This window comes from Neovison vison, chromosome 5, assembly GCF_020171115.1.
Source record: "Neovison vison isolate M4711 chromosome 5, ASM_NN_V1, whole genome shotgun sequence".
Lineage (NCBI taxonomy): Eukaryota > Metazoa > Chordata > Mammalia > Carnivora > Mustelidae > Neogale > Neogale vison.
In genome coordinates, this window is record NC_058095.1 from 37,332,552 (window position 1) to 37,349,134 (window position 16,583).

The 16,583-nt window shown below is 38.5% G+C and overlaps 1 protein-coding gene across 2 annotated transcripts in view; it reads right to left on the bottom strand.

Moving 5' to 3' along the window:
• Positions 1 to 328: 328 nt before the first annotated feature.
• DHX40 (DEAH-box helicase 40) overlaps positions 329 to 16,583 on the bottom strand; it is a 47,029-nt gene continuing 30,774 nt past the window's right edge. For both annotated transcript variants that reach the window (XM_044248553.1, XM_044248552.1), the window contains 6 exons: positions 10,102 to 10,216; positions 8,517 to 8,625; positions 7,308 to 7,402; positions 4,555 to 4,624; positions 4,035 to 4,263; positions 329 to 1,622 (listed from right to left, as the gene is read on the bottom strand). In XM_044248553.1, coding sequence (XP_044104488.1) covers positions 1,483 to 1,622; positions 4,035 to 4,263; positions 4,555 to 4,624; positions 7,308 to 7,402; positions 8,517 to 8,625; positions 10,102 to 10,216 — 758 coding nt within the window. In that variant the 3' untranslated portion in view covers positions 329 to 1,482. The remainder of the gene's footprint in view (positions 1,623 to 4,034; positions 4,264 to 4,554; positions 4,625 to 7,307; positions 7,403 to 8,516; positions 8,626 to 10,101; positions 10,217 to 16,583) is intronic.

A 16,583-nucleotide genomic window follows, 5' to 3' on the forward strand; every position in this document is an offset into this window, starting at 1 on the left:
TCCACATCTAAGGAAATATACTGATACACAGACTTGAGAAGAGAACTTGGTAAAATGAATGTGCTGAAATAGTGTCGAGAGCACTGAAGATTACAACGGACAAAGCAACAATGCTGGGAATGTTAGAGGAACCATCATCACTCACCTTACTTTAAGAACACACAGATTTGGGTCCTTAAGTGATTTTCAGTAAAGGCTCAAGTTTCTAATACTGAAAAGGAAACTGTTTAGACACCAAAGGAAATAACTGTAAAAGAATTAGTTACCTATGAAAATTTTAGATTCTAAATTTTTACAAACAATATCTAAAAACACACATTATACTACCTTTTGAATTTTAATGACACTAATAGCTTTATTTAACAAACATTGAGTGGCTACTATGTGCAAAGCACTGTGCTAGGTGCCATGAAAGATACAAAGATAAGAAAGACATAGTCCCTGCCCACAAGGAGCGTATAATCTAGTGGGGGGAGACAGACAAATACACAAATAACTAGAATACAAGGCAGTAAACAACAGAGTGGGCAAGTGCTGAGTGTGGCCTGAGTGTGATACTAAATAGCCTCAAGGTTCCAATCTGAAACACTGATCATATAGTGTTGGCTGCTTTGAAAAACTCCTATCTCAATATCAGTGGAACAGATGTTTAAAGGGTCCTACCCAAGCAGCTGGAGGCAAGAGAGCAGGCCAGGTGGAGGGGCTGTTTGAAACACTGTCACACCTACATAGTGGTGCTGATACAAGTATGTAGGGACAGCTAAAAAAAAACAAAAACATATATATCATCTGTCCTTTGGTTAATGGCTATAGCTACTGTTTTAAACAATATATTTTTATATAAAAAGGAATTTGTATAATCCCAGAAAAATCAATTTAAGGATTAATATTAATTCAACAAAGAAACTTGCCATAGGCAATTTTCTTATTTACTAATTGATTAAATCTTTTCTCTAAATATCTATAAAGCTCTGTAGCAATTAAACAGTTAGACATCTAAGTATTGCTGAGTAAAAACCTCTTATATTCAGCCTTCTGAAGGAATTGGTCATATACCTGATAACCTGAAATAATACTATTCTAAGAGCAACAAGAAGGCCTTAAAGAGATTTAAGGAAAATAATTTTTAATGCTTCAAATGCAAATGGAATACACGCTGATTAAATACAATTCAATGTTCTTTGAAAATATCTCAATGACAGCATTTGATACCAGTTAAGGCCAGCAAAATTGAAGTGAGGAAAATATCACATGTATTGTCTTTCATTGGTTTCATATATCATTGCCTATGACAATGGCAACTCAATCTTTTCTTTGAAAATTCCATTTATTGGTACTGATGAACTTTGATTTGCTTTTAGCTTGTATGCTAATAACAGCTGCTGACCACTTCCTCTTGGTACTGCTGTCAGACATAAATGGCAAAGTAGAAGCACATTTCCTGGCTGCTTTTCCTACTTCCTGAATTGCAGGGTTCACTGCTTAGCCTGTTTCCTTCCGTGTGTCACTGTGATCCTGGGACCTCTGCTGCTTTCGCTCAAGGAAACGAGCACGTGCATCTGATATGGATTTATCATCATTTCTTCTTTGCATTTTCTTTAGGACTTCTTTTGAGATTCCATCTGAAAATGTTACAAATTAATCCAGTAAGACTTTAATTGTGAAACTCAATACAAGTAATGTTAAGAGAAGGAGAAGTCCTGATTTTTCAATGTTACACGGGGGAAAAAAGGGAAATTAAAGTTTGTCCTTTCAAAAGAAAGAAGTAGTCTATGGTTAAAAAATAAGAAAGAGAGGGAAGGGGAAGAAAAGGAAGAGAGAAAGAAATGCAAGTATGAAGGCCTGAATGTTAGAATAATCGATCCTAATTCAAATATGTAGTACAGTTATATACTGCAACAAAACATTACATTTCTGAAGACCCTTCCAGATCTTGGGCAAAATTTCTTACCACTCTATTTCTCGTGATGTTAAAAAAGGATAATAGAATTTGCTCCCAATCAGCTTCAGAAGAAGAAGAGAGAATCCCAAGCAGGCTCCAAGCTCATTGTGGAGTCAATGTGGGCCTTGATCTTACAAACTTGGGGCTTGATCTTACAACCCTGAGATCATCACCTGAGCCAAAATCAAGAGTTCCATGCTTTAACCAACTGAGCCTCACTGCCTTAGACTCAAGTTTTTGCATTAGTAATGAGAATTAACATGGGTCCTTGGAATTAGACCTAATTCCAGCTGAGGGCATGAATAAATGTTACTAAATGCAGAGGACATGACGCTCATTTTTTCTGGCCAATTGTATATTGTTAGGTCTTCATGACAATATATATTGTGGGGGGAATGGTAATGCTGATGAAAATGTGTCAGGAGATATTTATATTTACATTTTCCTATCTTTTATATATCTTAATGTTTTGGTATGTGGCTACATAGTTTATATATTTTCTTTTTTTCATTTAAAAAATTAATGTATAATTTATCAACAATAAAATGTACCCTTTCTAGTGTACAGTTCTACAAATTTTCACAAGTACATTATACTCAGTTTGTGACCAAAATCAAGAGACAGAACCCTCAACCCCCCAAAGTCCCTCCTGTCTCTTTGTAGTCAACATCTCCTCTCACTCCAAGTTCCTGACAACCACTGATTTCAACAGATCTATTTTATAAAAGGCATTGGTCTTTCTACCCTAAGTTGACCTTTAGTATAAGATCGTAGGGGCACCTGGGAAGCTCATGGGTTAAGTGCCCGACTCTTGATTTTGGCTCAGGTCATGATCTCAGGGTTAAGAGATCAAGCCCTAGATTAGCATGGAGTCTGCTTGAGATTCTCTCTCTCCTTATGCCCCTTCCTCTCTTCCCACCGTGTGCCCCACCCAAATAAAATAAATAAATAAATAAATAAATAAGATTTTATTAAAATTAGGCCCAGAATTTTAATTAAAATTAAAATCAGGACCAGAAAGCTTTACTGAAAAGCTTTTTGTATTTGTGAGCTGAAAATTAAGCTTTCTGTCCTAGTTCAGTATAACTGTTTATACCTCCCAACTGGGACCTAACATTTCACAGAAAATCCCCTAGGAAAAAAAAGATGTTCTGAACTAATAGTTCATAAAAATTAATTTTTTATAAGATTTTATTTACTTATTTGACAAAGTAAGAGAGATAGTGAGAGAGACAAACGGGGGGAGTGGAAGAGTGAGAAGAGGGCTTCCCACTGAGCAGGGACCTCAATGCTGGGCTTGATCCCAGGAGCCTGGGATCATGACCTAAGCCAAAGGCAGATGCTTAACGACTGAGCCACCCAGGCGCCCACAGTTCACAAAATTTTATAAACAAAATAAAAATAGCAAAGGAGTACTGAGAAGCAGTATGGTATTATGATTAAGAGTATAAGCCACCAAGGGGTGCCTGGATGGTTCAGTCGGTGAGCATCTGCCTATGGCTCAGGTCATGATCCTGGGGTCCTGGGATCGAGTCCTGCATTGGGCTCCCTGCTGAGCAGGGAGCCTGCTTCTCCCTCTGCCTCTGCCACTCCCGCTGCTTGTATTCTCTCTCTCAAATAAATAAATAATCTTAAGGAAAAAAAAGAAGAGTATAGGCCATCAAGTCAGTTTCCTTGGATTCAAAATCCAGACTCTCGAATTATCAGCTACAGGATTTTTAGCAAATTATTGTAACTGCTAAGTATTTCCTCATCTATAAAGTTGGGATATGTACTTACCTCATAGGGTTATTGTGAAAACTCAACGGGTTAATGCCGGTTGTTAGCACATGGTGAAAGCTCAACAGATACTGTTGTTAATAATGTTGTTGGACAGAGGGGTTAAGGAAAACATGATTAACTGGAAGGAAAGAAGGAAGTCAAAGTAACAAAGTCTGAGACTCATGACAACTCTTTGCTTTCTAAAGAGACAGCCAGAGTCTATGTTCTGTAATAGTATTTCTATAATTATATGAGAATTTGGACGTTTATGCTCCTTGGACTTATATCCTTGGACTTATTATATTGGACTTAGAAGAAGTGACTGACTCACCCTTTAGATGCTTTACGTTTTCCTTATTTGTCCATCTCCTTCTTGCATCTTCTCTCACTTCACGTCGGGCCACACTGCTCAAATCATGTGCATTAAATTCATGTAACTTGGGTAACAAGTCTCTCACCCATTCATAACGGATTGGACACACAATTCTTGCGTAGACTTTCGTGGTAACTAATACCTCATGAAAAATGATCCATTCGAGTTTGGTTTCTTGTTCATGAAGCTATACAAAAGAATTCATTTAAGGATGATAACTCAGTAACTTGTCTCATTCCACATCTGACCAGCCACATACTAACAGCTCAAACTCTTTTGAATTAATTCCTATATTCTTCAATCAAACAGAGGGCATGGGCCAACCAGTACCTTTACAGCTTTATGTAATAAAGATATATGCTAAATGTAACCTTGAAGTGAAAAGTAGAAGACATTTATGCATGACTTAGTCCTACATCTTTACTAATTTCTTTCCTTTATTAAAAATAGGACACATTAATAATAATAAGGCACTTACTGCTGAGGAAGGATGAATGTGAACTGGGCTTCCACGCCCATCCATGGTGCAAAATGTTCTCCCAACGGATCTAAACAACAGTAACAACAAAAAACCCCAAAGGATAAAGACAAGAACAGAAAACAATGAAATAAGTAGAGCACCAAATCTAACAATAAACAATTATAGTATGTTCCACCACAGAGTGTTATAAGCATAAGTTTAAACTTTTTCAAGTGTCAATATAACTTTCCTACCAACTCCTCTTAAATAATGATACAACTTCTCATTACATACAACCTAAACAGTCATTTCAGTTAAGTACAAATATTTCTGGTTAATATAGAAATATTAACAGTAATATTATATTTGTGCTTTAAAGTTTCCAAAATGATTTTATAATAAAGTCTCAAAACAACCTGTGAGTTCTGTGAGCAAGTCACTTTTATTAAGAAGTCAAAACTGAGATTCAAATAAACCAACTAGCCTTCTAAAGATCATGGAGTTAATGTATGGTGGAAGCAAGACCCAAACATAGGTCTTCTGACTTAAATACCGTGTTCTTTAGAGTATGCTACAACTCTTTTTAAAGGACTAATTTTCATTTTTCTAAAATCTGATAATTAGAACATTGCATATAACATTTCTCTAATTCATGTTCTTAACTTCAAATTCCTATCCTCTTCTGGGGCACCTGGGTGGCTCAGTAGGTTAAGCATCTGCCTTCAGCTCATGTCATGATCCCAGGGTCCTGGGATTGAGCCCCATGTTGGGCTCCCTGCTCATCAAGGAGCCTGCTTCTCTCTCTCTCCCCTTACCTCTTCCCACACCACACCCCCATGCTCCTTCTCTCTCTCAAATAAATAAATAAAATCTTTTTTTAAAAATTCCTATCCTTTTTTATGCTTCCTTATATAAATGTTATTCCAAAAACTTGTCAAAATATTAGCAGTAGTTCAATCATCACCACAGATGATTTCCTATAATACTTTATAAACATTTCCATTATAACTCAGATCAGACTGCATTATAATTGTTTATATACTGTACAGTAAAAAAACTTTTACTTGAACCATTTGAGTTAGTTGCCAACTTTATGCCCCATCATCCACAAATATCTGAATGTATATTTTCTATAATCAAGAATATTCTACTACATGACCATAATACATAATACAACCAGGGAATTAACGCTGATACATGACTAACACCTAATCCTCAGACCCCAATAAAGTTTTATCCAAATGTCCTAATAATATCCTTTACAGCAAAAGAATTCAATTCACAATCAGGTATTAATTTTATTTTTCATGTCCTCTTAGTCTCCTTCATCTGGCATACTCCCCCAGTCTTCTACCTTCATGATCTTCACAGCTTTTTGAATAGTAATTTTGGAGTGTGGCCCTCAATTTGAGTTTGTTTGTTTCAGGATGATTAGATTTAGGTTATGCATCTTTGGCAAGAACATCACAGAAGTGAAGCTGTATTTTTCATTATATCCTATCAGGAAGAACATGATTTCAATTTGTTTCATTACTGATGGTGTTCACTTTGATGGCTTCATTTGGGTAGCATCTGCCAGGCTTCTCTAAGAAAAGTTACTTTTCCCCTTTCCCTTTGTAATTAATAAGACTTTTGTGGAAAGGTGCTCAACTAATTCTATTTGTCATTAAACTTTTAATTTACTCATTTATTAATTTATATGACTATAGACCCATGATTTCACATTTTATTTAATGGGCTACATAATCCATTACTATCATTATTTATTTTGATGCTTAGAATGTCCTATATTGGATCAGCTGGGGCCTATTCAAGCTAACTCCAGTGTACTTCCAATATGGCCTAAAACCTCATCGATCACTTCTTGTTTGCTGGCAAAATATGATGTTCTGGGCTCATCTTGTACTTTCCCACCCCTATTTCTCCAAACAGCTCTAAGTCCTTTATGCAGCAGATGGTTGTTTCAAATCAAGATCCAGGAACTAAGTATATTCATTGCTATTATGGTGTTATTGCTCCTAGTCCATCTCAGAGCTAGGGTATATTTGTATACAAATATTTACACACATACAAATACACATTATAAATATACACAGTAACATTTATTTTCATTCCCAAATCTGTCTATCCATCCATTTAACTATACTGAAAACCGTAAGTTCACAATGAGACCTGAAATTCCAATCCAACACCACAGGGCTCACTCTCATTTTTTCCCTTTCAGTATTTCTAATACTCCCTTTACCATTCCTAAATTTATTTAATTATGTGATCAATTCCTTTGTATATAATGAATCTCTCGTCATCACCATTGTTATCCCTTTCCCTAAGAAGATGCCCTCCCTCACTGCACTCAGACTCTAAACTCAACACCAAACACCTCCCATGAGTGCCTCCCCCATACTGCTTAATCGTTGACACTCCACACCAAGCTATTCTTGCTCAGAGATGCCATGCTCAAAATGTTTGTCTTTCATATTCCACACAGAGTCACCCCTCTGCAAGAAAGCTCTTGTCACTCAACTAAGGTGCTGATATCCGTTAGACAGCTGTCCTACAAACTCCCTCTTACTGAACTTGAGCTCCAATATCCCACTCTGAGCCACTGCAGCTCCCCCTCCACAAGTGACATTATGGAGTCACTGCAATCGCTGTCATCATCATCACAGAGCTTAAATAAATCATCAATCTTTAATATTAAATAGTTCAACATTGTAGTCAATCAAATACAGTAGTATTTCTTATCCATTTCTCAAGCTCATATTGCTTACCTTCGAGCTACATTTTTGAAATAGCCTGCACAAAGACATCTTCGTAGTACTTCATGTTTTGGGCCTTCAAAGGTCTCTCTTGGGAAATCACTTTGCTATAGAAATAATAAATATACAGTGGTAATATCACAGAATAATGTGAAATAATCTTTTATTTTGAAAACTACACATTTCTAGAGATTTCTGTTTCTGGCCAATATGAAGTAAGAGGGATCAGATTTGGGGCGCCTGGGTGGCTCAGTCATTTAAGCATCTGACTCATGATTTCAGCTCAGGTCATGATATCAAGGGTCGTAGAATCAAGCTGCATGACAGGCTCCACACTCGGCTCAGAGGCTGCTTGTCCCTCTCCCTTTGCTCCTCCCCTCGACTGCACACGTGTTCCCTCTCGCTCTTCTCCAATAAATAAATAAATAATAAAATCTTAAAGAAGAGAAAGAGATCAGACTTAACTCTTCTCCTTGAAACAACCAAAAATGTACAAAATACATGAAGTAATGATTTTCAAAACACTGAATTATCAAGCAATAAAGGGCAGTGATCTCTCAGAAATAAATGAAGTAAGCCCAACTGCCCCAGCTGACAGTCAACTTTGAAAGAGATTCTGGATGAAGGCTCAAGGAAGGAAAAACCCAAGTGGAACCTGGAGCACTCCCTGAGCTAAAGAGACAGAGCTGGGGCACTGGGAGGCTCAGTTGGCTATGCGTCTGTCTTCTGCTCAGGTCATGATCTCCGGATCCTGGGATCAAGCCCTACATTCGGGACCCTGCTCAGTGGGGAGTCTGCTTCTCCCTCTCCCTCTGCCGCTGCCCCTGCTTGTGATCTCTCTCTGTCAAATAAATTTTTAAAAATCTTTAAAAAATTTTAAGAATTTACAAAACATAAAGAGAAAGAACTGCGATGCCAAGAGTTCAGGAAAGAAGAGAATTTGACAGAGACAGAATTCCAAAGATTTGCAGAAGAGCCTCCACAAGTGTTTAGCTGAGCACTGGTTAGCATATGAATGTGAGGAAATTACCAAAGACCAGGAAAAAAACCTCCCGAAAGGATAAAGAGGTAACAGTGCTTGGTACTCACACACATTTAGGAATGGGGCCTATTCCTACAAACCACAGATCAGAACACCTTATAATTTCCATAGTTTGGAAGACCGTACTCAGAGAATCTTGCCAAAATGCTACTCAAGAAAAGTATCATTGTAGTAATTACCTGTTTAAGCTTCCTGATTAGTTCTCGAAGTTGAGCTTCAACACGAAATGCAGAAAATAAGCATCTCCAGTGAATCCAGTGTTTTTGGCACCATGAAGCTGGAGCTCCACTGCAAAACAAAAATATTGGTTTCCTGAAATAACTTCTATAAGTGAAAGACAGTCTAACAGGGGCGCCTGGCTGCCTCACTCAGTAAAGCATGTTACTACTGATCTTAGGGTTATGGGATTAAGCCCCATGTTGGGGCACAGAGTTTACTTAAAAAAAGAAAGACAGGGCGCCTGGATGGCTCAGTTGGTTGGGTGACTGCCTTCGGTCATGATCCTGGAGTCCTGGGATGGGGTCCCACATCGGGCTCCCTGCTCAGCAGTTAGTCTGCTTCTCCCTCTGACCCTCTCCCCTCTCATGCTTTCTCTCTCACTCTCTCTCTCTCTCTCAAGTAAATAAATAAAATCCTTAGAAAAAGAAAAGACAGTCTAATACTCTCATTCTCTATTACAAAACTAGAAACAAATAAGCAACAGTCAGTTCTTTTATGAGACCTGTCCAATTACAGAGAAAGCACTTCAAGGAATTTGAAAAAACTAAGGTAGGTGCCCCTGAGGGAATTAAAAAATAATTTACAAATGAATTTCTTCTTTTTAACAAATATTGAAAGACTCCGCATATAGACACCCCCCCCAGCCATTGATTAACTAACTGCTTCTTGGCTTTTCTGTAATCGTTTGGCTTCGCCCTTCCCCTGTTAGACCCTTCCCCCAGTTAATTGTTTAACCGCTCTCTTGCCTTTCTGTAACCGCTTGGCTTTTAGGGGGTGATACTGGTCTCCTGTTTAAACAGGATACCTTATGTGCATAGTCATGTAGGCCAGGGGGGTCGCCTAAGTATGTGGACCTAGTCACGTAGGCAGGATGTTTCTCTGCTAAGTAATAAGGCCCACTCCCCCTCCTCACTCCCCCTCCCCACCTTTCTCTTCGAGTGCCGGGGTCCTTCAAAGCCAATCTACAAACACCGAGTATGCCTTACATTCAAACCAGCCAATAAGAACCTTGTAACTATGTTTCTGCTTCTGTACGTATGCTTTCGCTTCCCCAAACCCCATAAAAAGGCCCTGAACAAAGGGCTGGCGCGCGAGTCTTCCTAAGACTTGATCGCCCGCAGGTACCTGTGTCAACTCAATAAACCTCGTGCTGTTTGCATCTGATCAGTGGACTCGGCTCGGTTTTTGGGTCCGGGGGTCTCCTCCTGAGAAGGGGTCCATTCCGGGGTGCTTGGAGCCCCGGGGGGATCTTTCAATATATCAAGTCATTTTTTCATCGAAGCTACTTCTACAGAACTAAAATTTGATAAGGTCATCTTCAGGAAAGGTTTAGGGAGAGAAGAAAGAAGAGAACTAATACTAAATAATAAATGCCCACTTAGTAACAGCCATCTGGCATAGATAAATCTCACTAATGTTCACAAAAATACCTTGAGGTCAGTAGTTCCCCCACTGAATTTTATTGTCTAAAGTCACAAAGTAAATATATACTGGAGCGATAATTCAAACTGACAACTTTCTAGTACACAGAACTATTCCACGTACCTTGATTTGCACTGTTCAAAGATGACAGCTAAAGTTGCAAAGTCATTAAATCCTCCAGCTTTAGCTGCCAATTCTCGATGTCTTTGTTCTGCTTCCTTCTGATACTCTGGATCAACTAAAATGACAATCAGAGAGGCAATTTAGTTATACTTTACATCAAATGCCTATATTCATTTTGTTTACTCAAGGTCATTAGAAATCTGCCTCATCATCTACAGTGGAATAAGGTGGAACTATATTAAATCTTCTGGGGGGATGGGGGGCTCTAATTACTCCCACAACTCCTTTATTTCTTTTAACCATGTTGGAGATTTAACAAGAATAGTAACAATAATTCTCCCAGTACATTTGCCTTTAAATAGTATTTAGAATTTTTTTAAGATTTTATTTCTTTATTTGACAGAGAGAGATCACAAGTAGGCAGAGAGGCAGGCAGAGAGAGAAGAGGAAGCAGGCTCCCTGCTGAGCAGAGAGCCCGATGTGGGGCTTGATCCCAGGACCCTGAGATCATGACCTGAACCGAAGGCAGCGGCTTAACCCACTGAGCCCCTAGACACACATTCAATAGTTAACAATGGTTAGCCTTGAGGATTGGTTTGTGGGTAATGTGACCAAGTGGGGAATGTTAAACTTTTATATAATGTTTTTATTGTGAAGATGGGTTATTCTTATGATCAAAACAAAGTTTGTTTTCAAACAAACTTTTCTGGTTTCATCTTTTCATTGTTTCCCTCTCTTTCCCTATGATCCTCTGCCTTATTCTTAAATTCCACATATCTCTGATTGACTTATTTGGCTTAGCACAATACCCTCTAGTTCCATCCACACTGTTGCAAATGGCAAGATTTCATTTTTCTGAGGCTGTGTAATATTCCATACTGTGTGTGTGTATGGACATGCGTATCATATCCTCTTTATCCATTCATCTGTCAATAGACATCTAGGTTCTTTCCATAGTTTGGCTATTGTGGACATTGCTGCTATAAACATAGACATAGGGGTGCAGGTGCCCCTTTGGATCACTACATTTGTATCTTTGGGGTAAATACCCAGTAGTGCAATTGCTGGGTAGTAGGGGAGCTCTATTTTCAACTTTTTGAGGAACCTCCATACTGTTTCCCAGAGTGGCTGCACCAGCTTGCATTCCCACCAACAGTGTAGGAGGGTTCCCCTTTCTCTGCATCCTCGCTGACATCTGTTGTTTCCTGACTTGTTAATTTTAGCCATTCTGACTGGTATGAGGTGGTATCTCATTGTGGTTTTGATTTGTATTTCCCTGATGCCTTCAAGATATTTTCTATGTATACACCAGTGTATGTATATGATGGTTTATTTTTTATAAAAATGGGTTATATGTTTTGAAACTTCCTTTACTTAATAACGGCTTCATGTCAGTACATGTAGAATTATTCATTCTCACAATAGCTATATTGTATCCCTAGGGGTAAAAAAACATAACACAATTTAACCAGTCCCTATTTATTCAGTTCCTAATTAAGGGCAATTAGACAGGACTACCATATAAGCAGAACTGAACTACTATAAGTTCTTCTTTCCTTTTTTTAACTTTTTATTGAAGTAGAAGACTACCAGGTTGTAACTGTACACCTCAATGTTAACAAAAACAACCTACCAAAATACCTAATAACTATCTGTTCCCCTCCACAAGGGTAACCATATCCTGACTTCTAACCCCACAGAAGGGTTTCTAAATTTTGTATAAATGTACTTCATGTATCTGATGTTTTTGAGATTTATCTGTTATTGACTTTGACCCAGTCCTACTCAGGATTGATAGACTCTCTGATCAACCAAGTTCTCCAAATAGTACTTTACCCAAGCTAAATTTCTTTCAAAGTCCCACTTTTTTTTTTCCCCAAAATTTCCTAGTGCTTCTTCATTCTATCACATCATACCACAATTCCTATTCCTTCAGTACACCCATCACAACTCGATTTAGCATAGGCACTATGATGCCTGATACTAGAGAGCAGCATATATAGACTACGATGTGAATCTGCAAAGCAGCAGTTCCTGGTATTAGGAGGAAAGCAATCTGATCAAAGAAAACACCCATGAAGATAAAAAGTCTTTCATCTCAGGCTTTAAGTAGCTTCCACCTTTGTTACCTAGGTAACAAGTGAAGGAAGCAGTTGTTACCTAGAGACAAAAGGAGAGAGAATATAATTAATTACAGGCCCTGCCTGTAATACAAACAGCCCTGCCAAGGTGAGAATACAATTCTCATCTCCTGAACCACACAGGGAAACTGATTTTTAAGCCAAGACATTTAATTTCAAGCACTGAATCACCACTGCCCAAAAGGTATTATGCCAAAAGTCAAATCACACAAGACTTGAGCATCACCCTGTCCTGGCCCCCAACACCAGGAGTCAAGCCTATCAGGCAGGAGCTCCGGGATCCCTGAATTGTGTTTCCTGCTATAGCAATGTAGAACACCAGCTGCCTTGGACTCCTGGGCTATAAAGCCTCAAAGAAGCTTCCTACCTTGGCTCAGTTCTTCCTTTCTCTGCCTCTAGCCAGCCATTCGATTTGGCTATGACACCTATAAGCATAATTTACACAGGTGGCTTACCATCTCTTATTAAAATGTCAGTATAATGGCAACAACTTTTAGCATAGATTACAATTTTAAGCTCAGCTCATATTTTCTGAAAATCAATTCTGCTCATTAGTATTGGATCCCTGTTGTTTAGAGTGGCTACCTGCTCACATTTTTAAAAGTGCAGACAGCATATTGCTTCCCTGGCTGTCCATTCCACGTTGCTACCGTCTCTCTGTCTTTCTTCCTCCATTATTCTCAAAGTCAAGAGAACAGATAACATTTTTTTGTTTCTTTTCTCTGAATTCCCCCCCGCAAAAAAACCTAATGAATTAAGATTAAAACAGGCTGAAGTCCCACAGTAAATTCAGGACATGTATGGGAAAATCAAAACCCGTATCACACAGTTCCTACAATCTCAGCAATTTTATCCTCTAAACAACAGTCTGACTATTCACCTTTAATTGCTTTCCAGTAGACTTGTCACTATCTTTAATTTATTATCTTTCCCCGGATGAAATGCTATTATCAGTTTTATGTCTTGAAAATAGGTTGATCTTCTAAAGCAAGAACTGTAAGTGACAAGGTTAAGCAGCAAAACAAGTTGTATCAGCTGAACTTCTCCATTTGGGAAGATAATTCAATACTTTTCTATATAGCAATCGAACAGAAAACAAAACTATTTCACAGGGGATTTCAGTAATAATAACAATCCTCAGAGCCGAAACAGAGGAATAAAGCCACAAGTGTCACATACATATAAAATGCCCTTTAGTTCTAAAAATGTCACAATTAACATAATTAAAGACTTCAGAACCAACCCAATGTTTAAATTTGTTCCATTTCAAGGCAATGTTTTTTACCACCTAAAAAATATTTAACAGCTCTCACTCTATTGTCTGACTTCTATAATATTTTTTTAAAGATTGTATTTATTTATTTGACAGACAGAGACCACAAGTAGGCAGAGAGGCAGGCAGAGGTGGGGGGGGAGCAGGCTCCCCACTTAGCAGAGAGCCCGATGCAGGGCTCAATCCCAGGAACCCATGATCATGACCTGAGCGGAAGGCAGATGCTTAACGACTGAGCCACTCAGGTGCCCTATTGTCTGACTTCTAAAATAATATCTGTACTAGCAGACCCTGTACACAGTTTACTACAGCAAAAGGCAGATCACTAAAAATGTTGACAGTATGATCATCTTGATATTTATAATCTTAATTTAATGTTAGATGTGAGAATACTACCCAGTTTTACCAGTAAGTATATGATAAACTAAATTAGGAGATCTACAGAACCCAAGCCAGAAAGGATTGCTTAACCTATAAAGACTACAAATGCATACAGAAGCATCTGGAAAGCTAATACACATTTTGGGTGTAACAAGATCTTAGCAAGTCACATGCTCAAAAGCTGAAGCTGCATTTTGCAGCAGCTGAAGTTCTTTATGATCCAAGTTTAAAAATTAATTATGTATTTATATATAGGCCATAATCTCTCTCTAAGTTATGAACTGAGATATATGGTAGCAATTGTTGCCTCTACAAATCGGACCTAATGACATCTTCAGGAGAGGAAGACTTAGGAGAGGAAAACTTCACTTAATTCTTTGTGCAGTGTTTGAATTGTTAACTATGTACATATATCAGAAATGGTGATGTAAGGAGTTAGGTGAAACCTCTCTCCCAGACAGACATCCTCTAAGCCAGTCAAAATTACCAAAAACAATCATTCAAAGTCTCTGGAGATTGACTGAATCTATGGACTTCTATAAGAACAGAAGGAAGGATCACGTTCGAGTAGGAACTATGCTCAACACCCCATAGCTTTGTGTGTGGACAGACTATTCCAGAGGGCTCAGCAGCCTGAAAGCGGCAGCCTTTCCCTCACCTCCAGCTCCTACTCTGTAAGGAAGATCAAGGCCGAACAGCTAATAAATGGGGGAACAGCTAAAGATCGTGAATTACAGCTTTCCATTCCCTTACAGCTCTGTATTGCAGAAAAGCTGTTCTAGTGAGTTCAGCAGCTGAGTGGTAGCTCCCACTACTCCCAGTTTCCTATATCAGGTTTTTGTTTTTGTTTTTGGCATCTGGTGAATATCTACAGATGCAATCTCACCAAGCTTTATGCTAAGGAAAATGTATACTGGGCAGTGGTGGTGACCAAAGCACCAGTTCCCACCTCCTCCCACTTTTAAGTTTCTGCTCTGATGGGAGGATCTGGGTTGGGCAGCCAGTGAAGAGCCCACTCCCAATCAACTCCCAGCTCCTGCTCCATAGCACAGAGGTTTTTCCCAGGAAAGCACAGAGGCACTAGAAACCAGCAATACTTTGTCCCTGCCAAGGTGCCCAACTTTATCTGGATCAAACTACAGAGTAATTTATGCCCCTAGGGCACTGTCAAAAACAACAGGGCCATCAGCTAGCAATAAGTGGAGACTAACAACTTAATCTGTTACCAACAGAGGCAGGCCAGCAAGAAAGTACAGCCGGCCAAAAACTTAACAGAAAGATCAGAGAAACCAACTAAACCCATAGTCATCCCGATGTTCTAAGAGACTATGTAGACCTCCAAGGTTGTACCTTCTGAGGAGGTACAAAAGGAAAGGGAACACCTGAGCCTCTGGTCTATGGCTGAATACAGGACAAACTCATAAACTCTAAACTATGAAAACAGTCTCCAAACCACACAACACAGACTGAACAGTAAAGGGTGAAAACATCACTAGCTTGAAGATATTAAGTACGACCTGCAACCAACCAGTAGCTGATTGCTGGAACTGAAATGTGCAATAAATAATACGAAAACTTCACTAAGTGGGGCTCAGTAGTAGATTTGGGCTGGAAGAAGAAAGAATCAGCAAAATATAGATCAAAAGAGATTATGCAATCCAAAGACAGAGGGGGGAAAAAAAGAATGATGAAAAATGAGCAGTGTCAGAGAAATGTGGGACACCAGTAAGCACATGAACCTTGTGTAATGGGACTGCCAGAAGGAAAGAAGAGGAAGAGGTAGAAAAAATTTTAAGGAAATAATTGTTGAAGAAAAATTCCAAAATTTGATGAAAAAACATTAATCTAAGTTTTGATTAGAGGAAGCTTAATGAACTCCAAAAAGATAAAAGCAGAAAGACCCACAGATTCACAATAGCCAAAATACTGAAAGCAGCAAAAGGAAAACGACTTATTATGTACAAGAGAATGCCAATAAAATTAACAAATGACTTCTCATTAGACATGACGGATGCTAAAAGACTGGGATAATATATTTATTTAGTGTTAAAAGAAACTGTTATCTAAGAATCCTATATCCAACAAAATGATCTTTCAAAATGAAGGAAAAATAAAGACATTCCCAGATAACAAAACCTAAAAGAATTCATTGCTGGCATACCTGACTTACAGGAAATAATAAAGGAAGTTATTCAGGCTGAAAGGAAGTGACACCAGAGGGCAATCTGAATGACACTGAAAAAGAATACTGGTAAAAGTAAATATGTTGGTAAATAAGAAAGTATAATTATCTCTTCTATTATGTCCCCTTCTGTGATTTAAAAAGAAATTGCATGAAACACTATCTATAAAATTGTGTTGTTGGGCCTATTAACATAGAAATGTAATATATTTGACAATAACACTTCATGTATTACCTATTTTTTTTTTAAAGATTTTATTTATTTATTTGAGAGCGAGCGAGAAAGCACATGAGCAGGGAGAGGGGCAGAGGGAGAGGGAGAAATAGCCTCCCCACCCAGAAGGGAGCCCGATGTGGGGCTTAATCCCAGGACCCTGGGATCATAACCTGAGCCAAATGCAGATGCTTAACCAACGGAGCCACCCAGGGACCTAGGTACTACCTATTTTTAAAAAAAGAAGCCTAGGTCAGTATCTAAAGGAAAAAAAAACCTCAATCCTGTCTC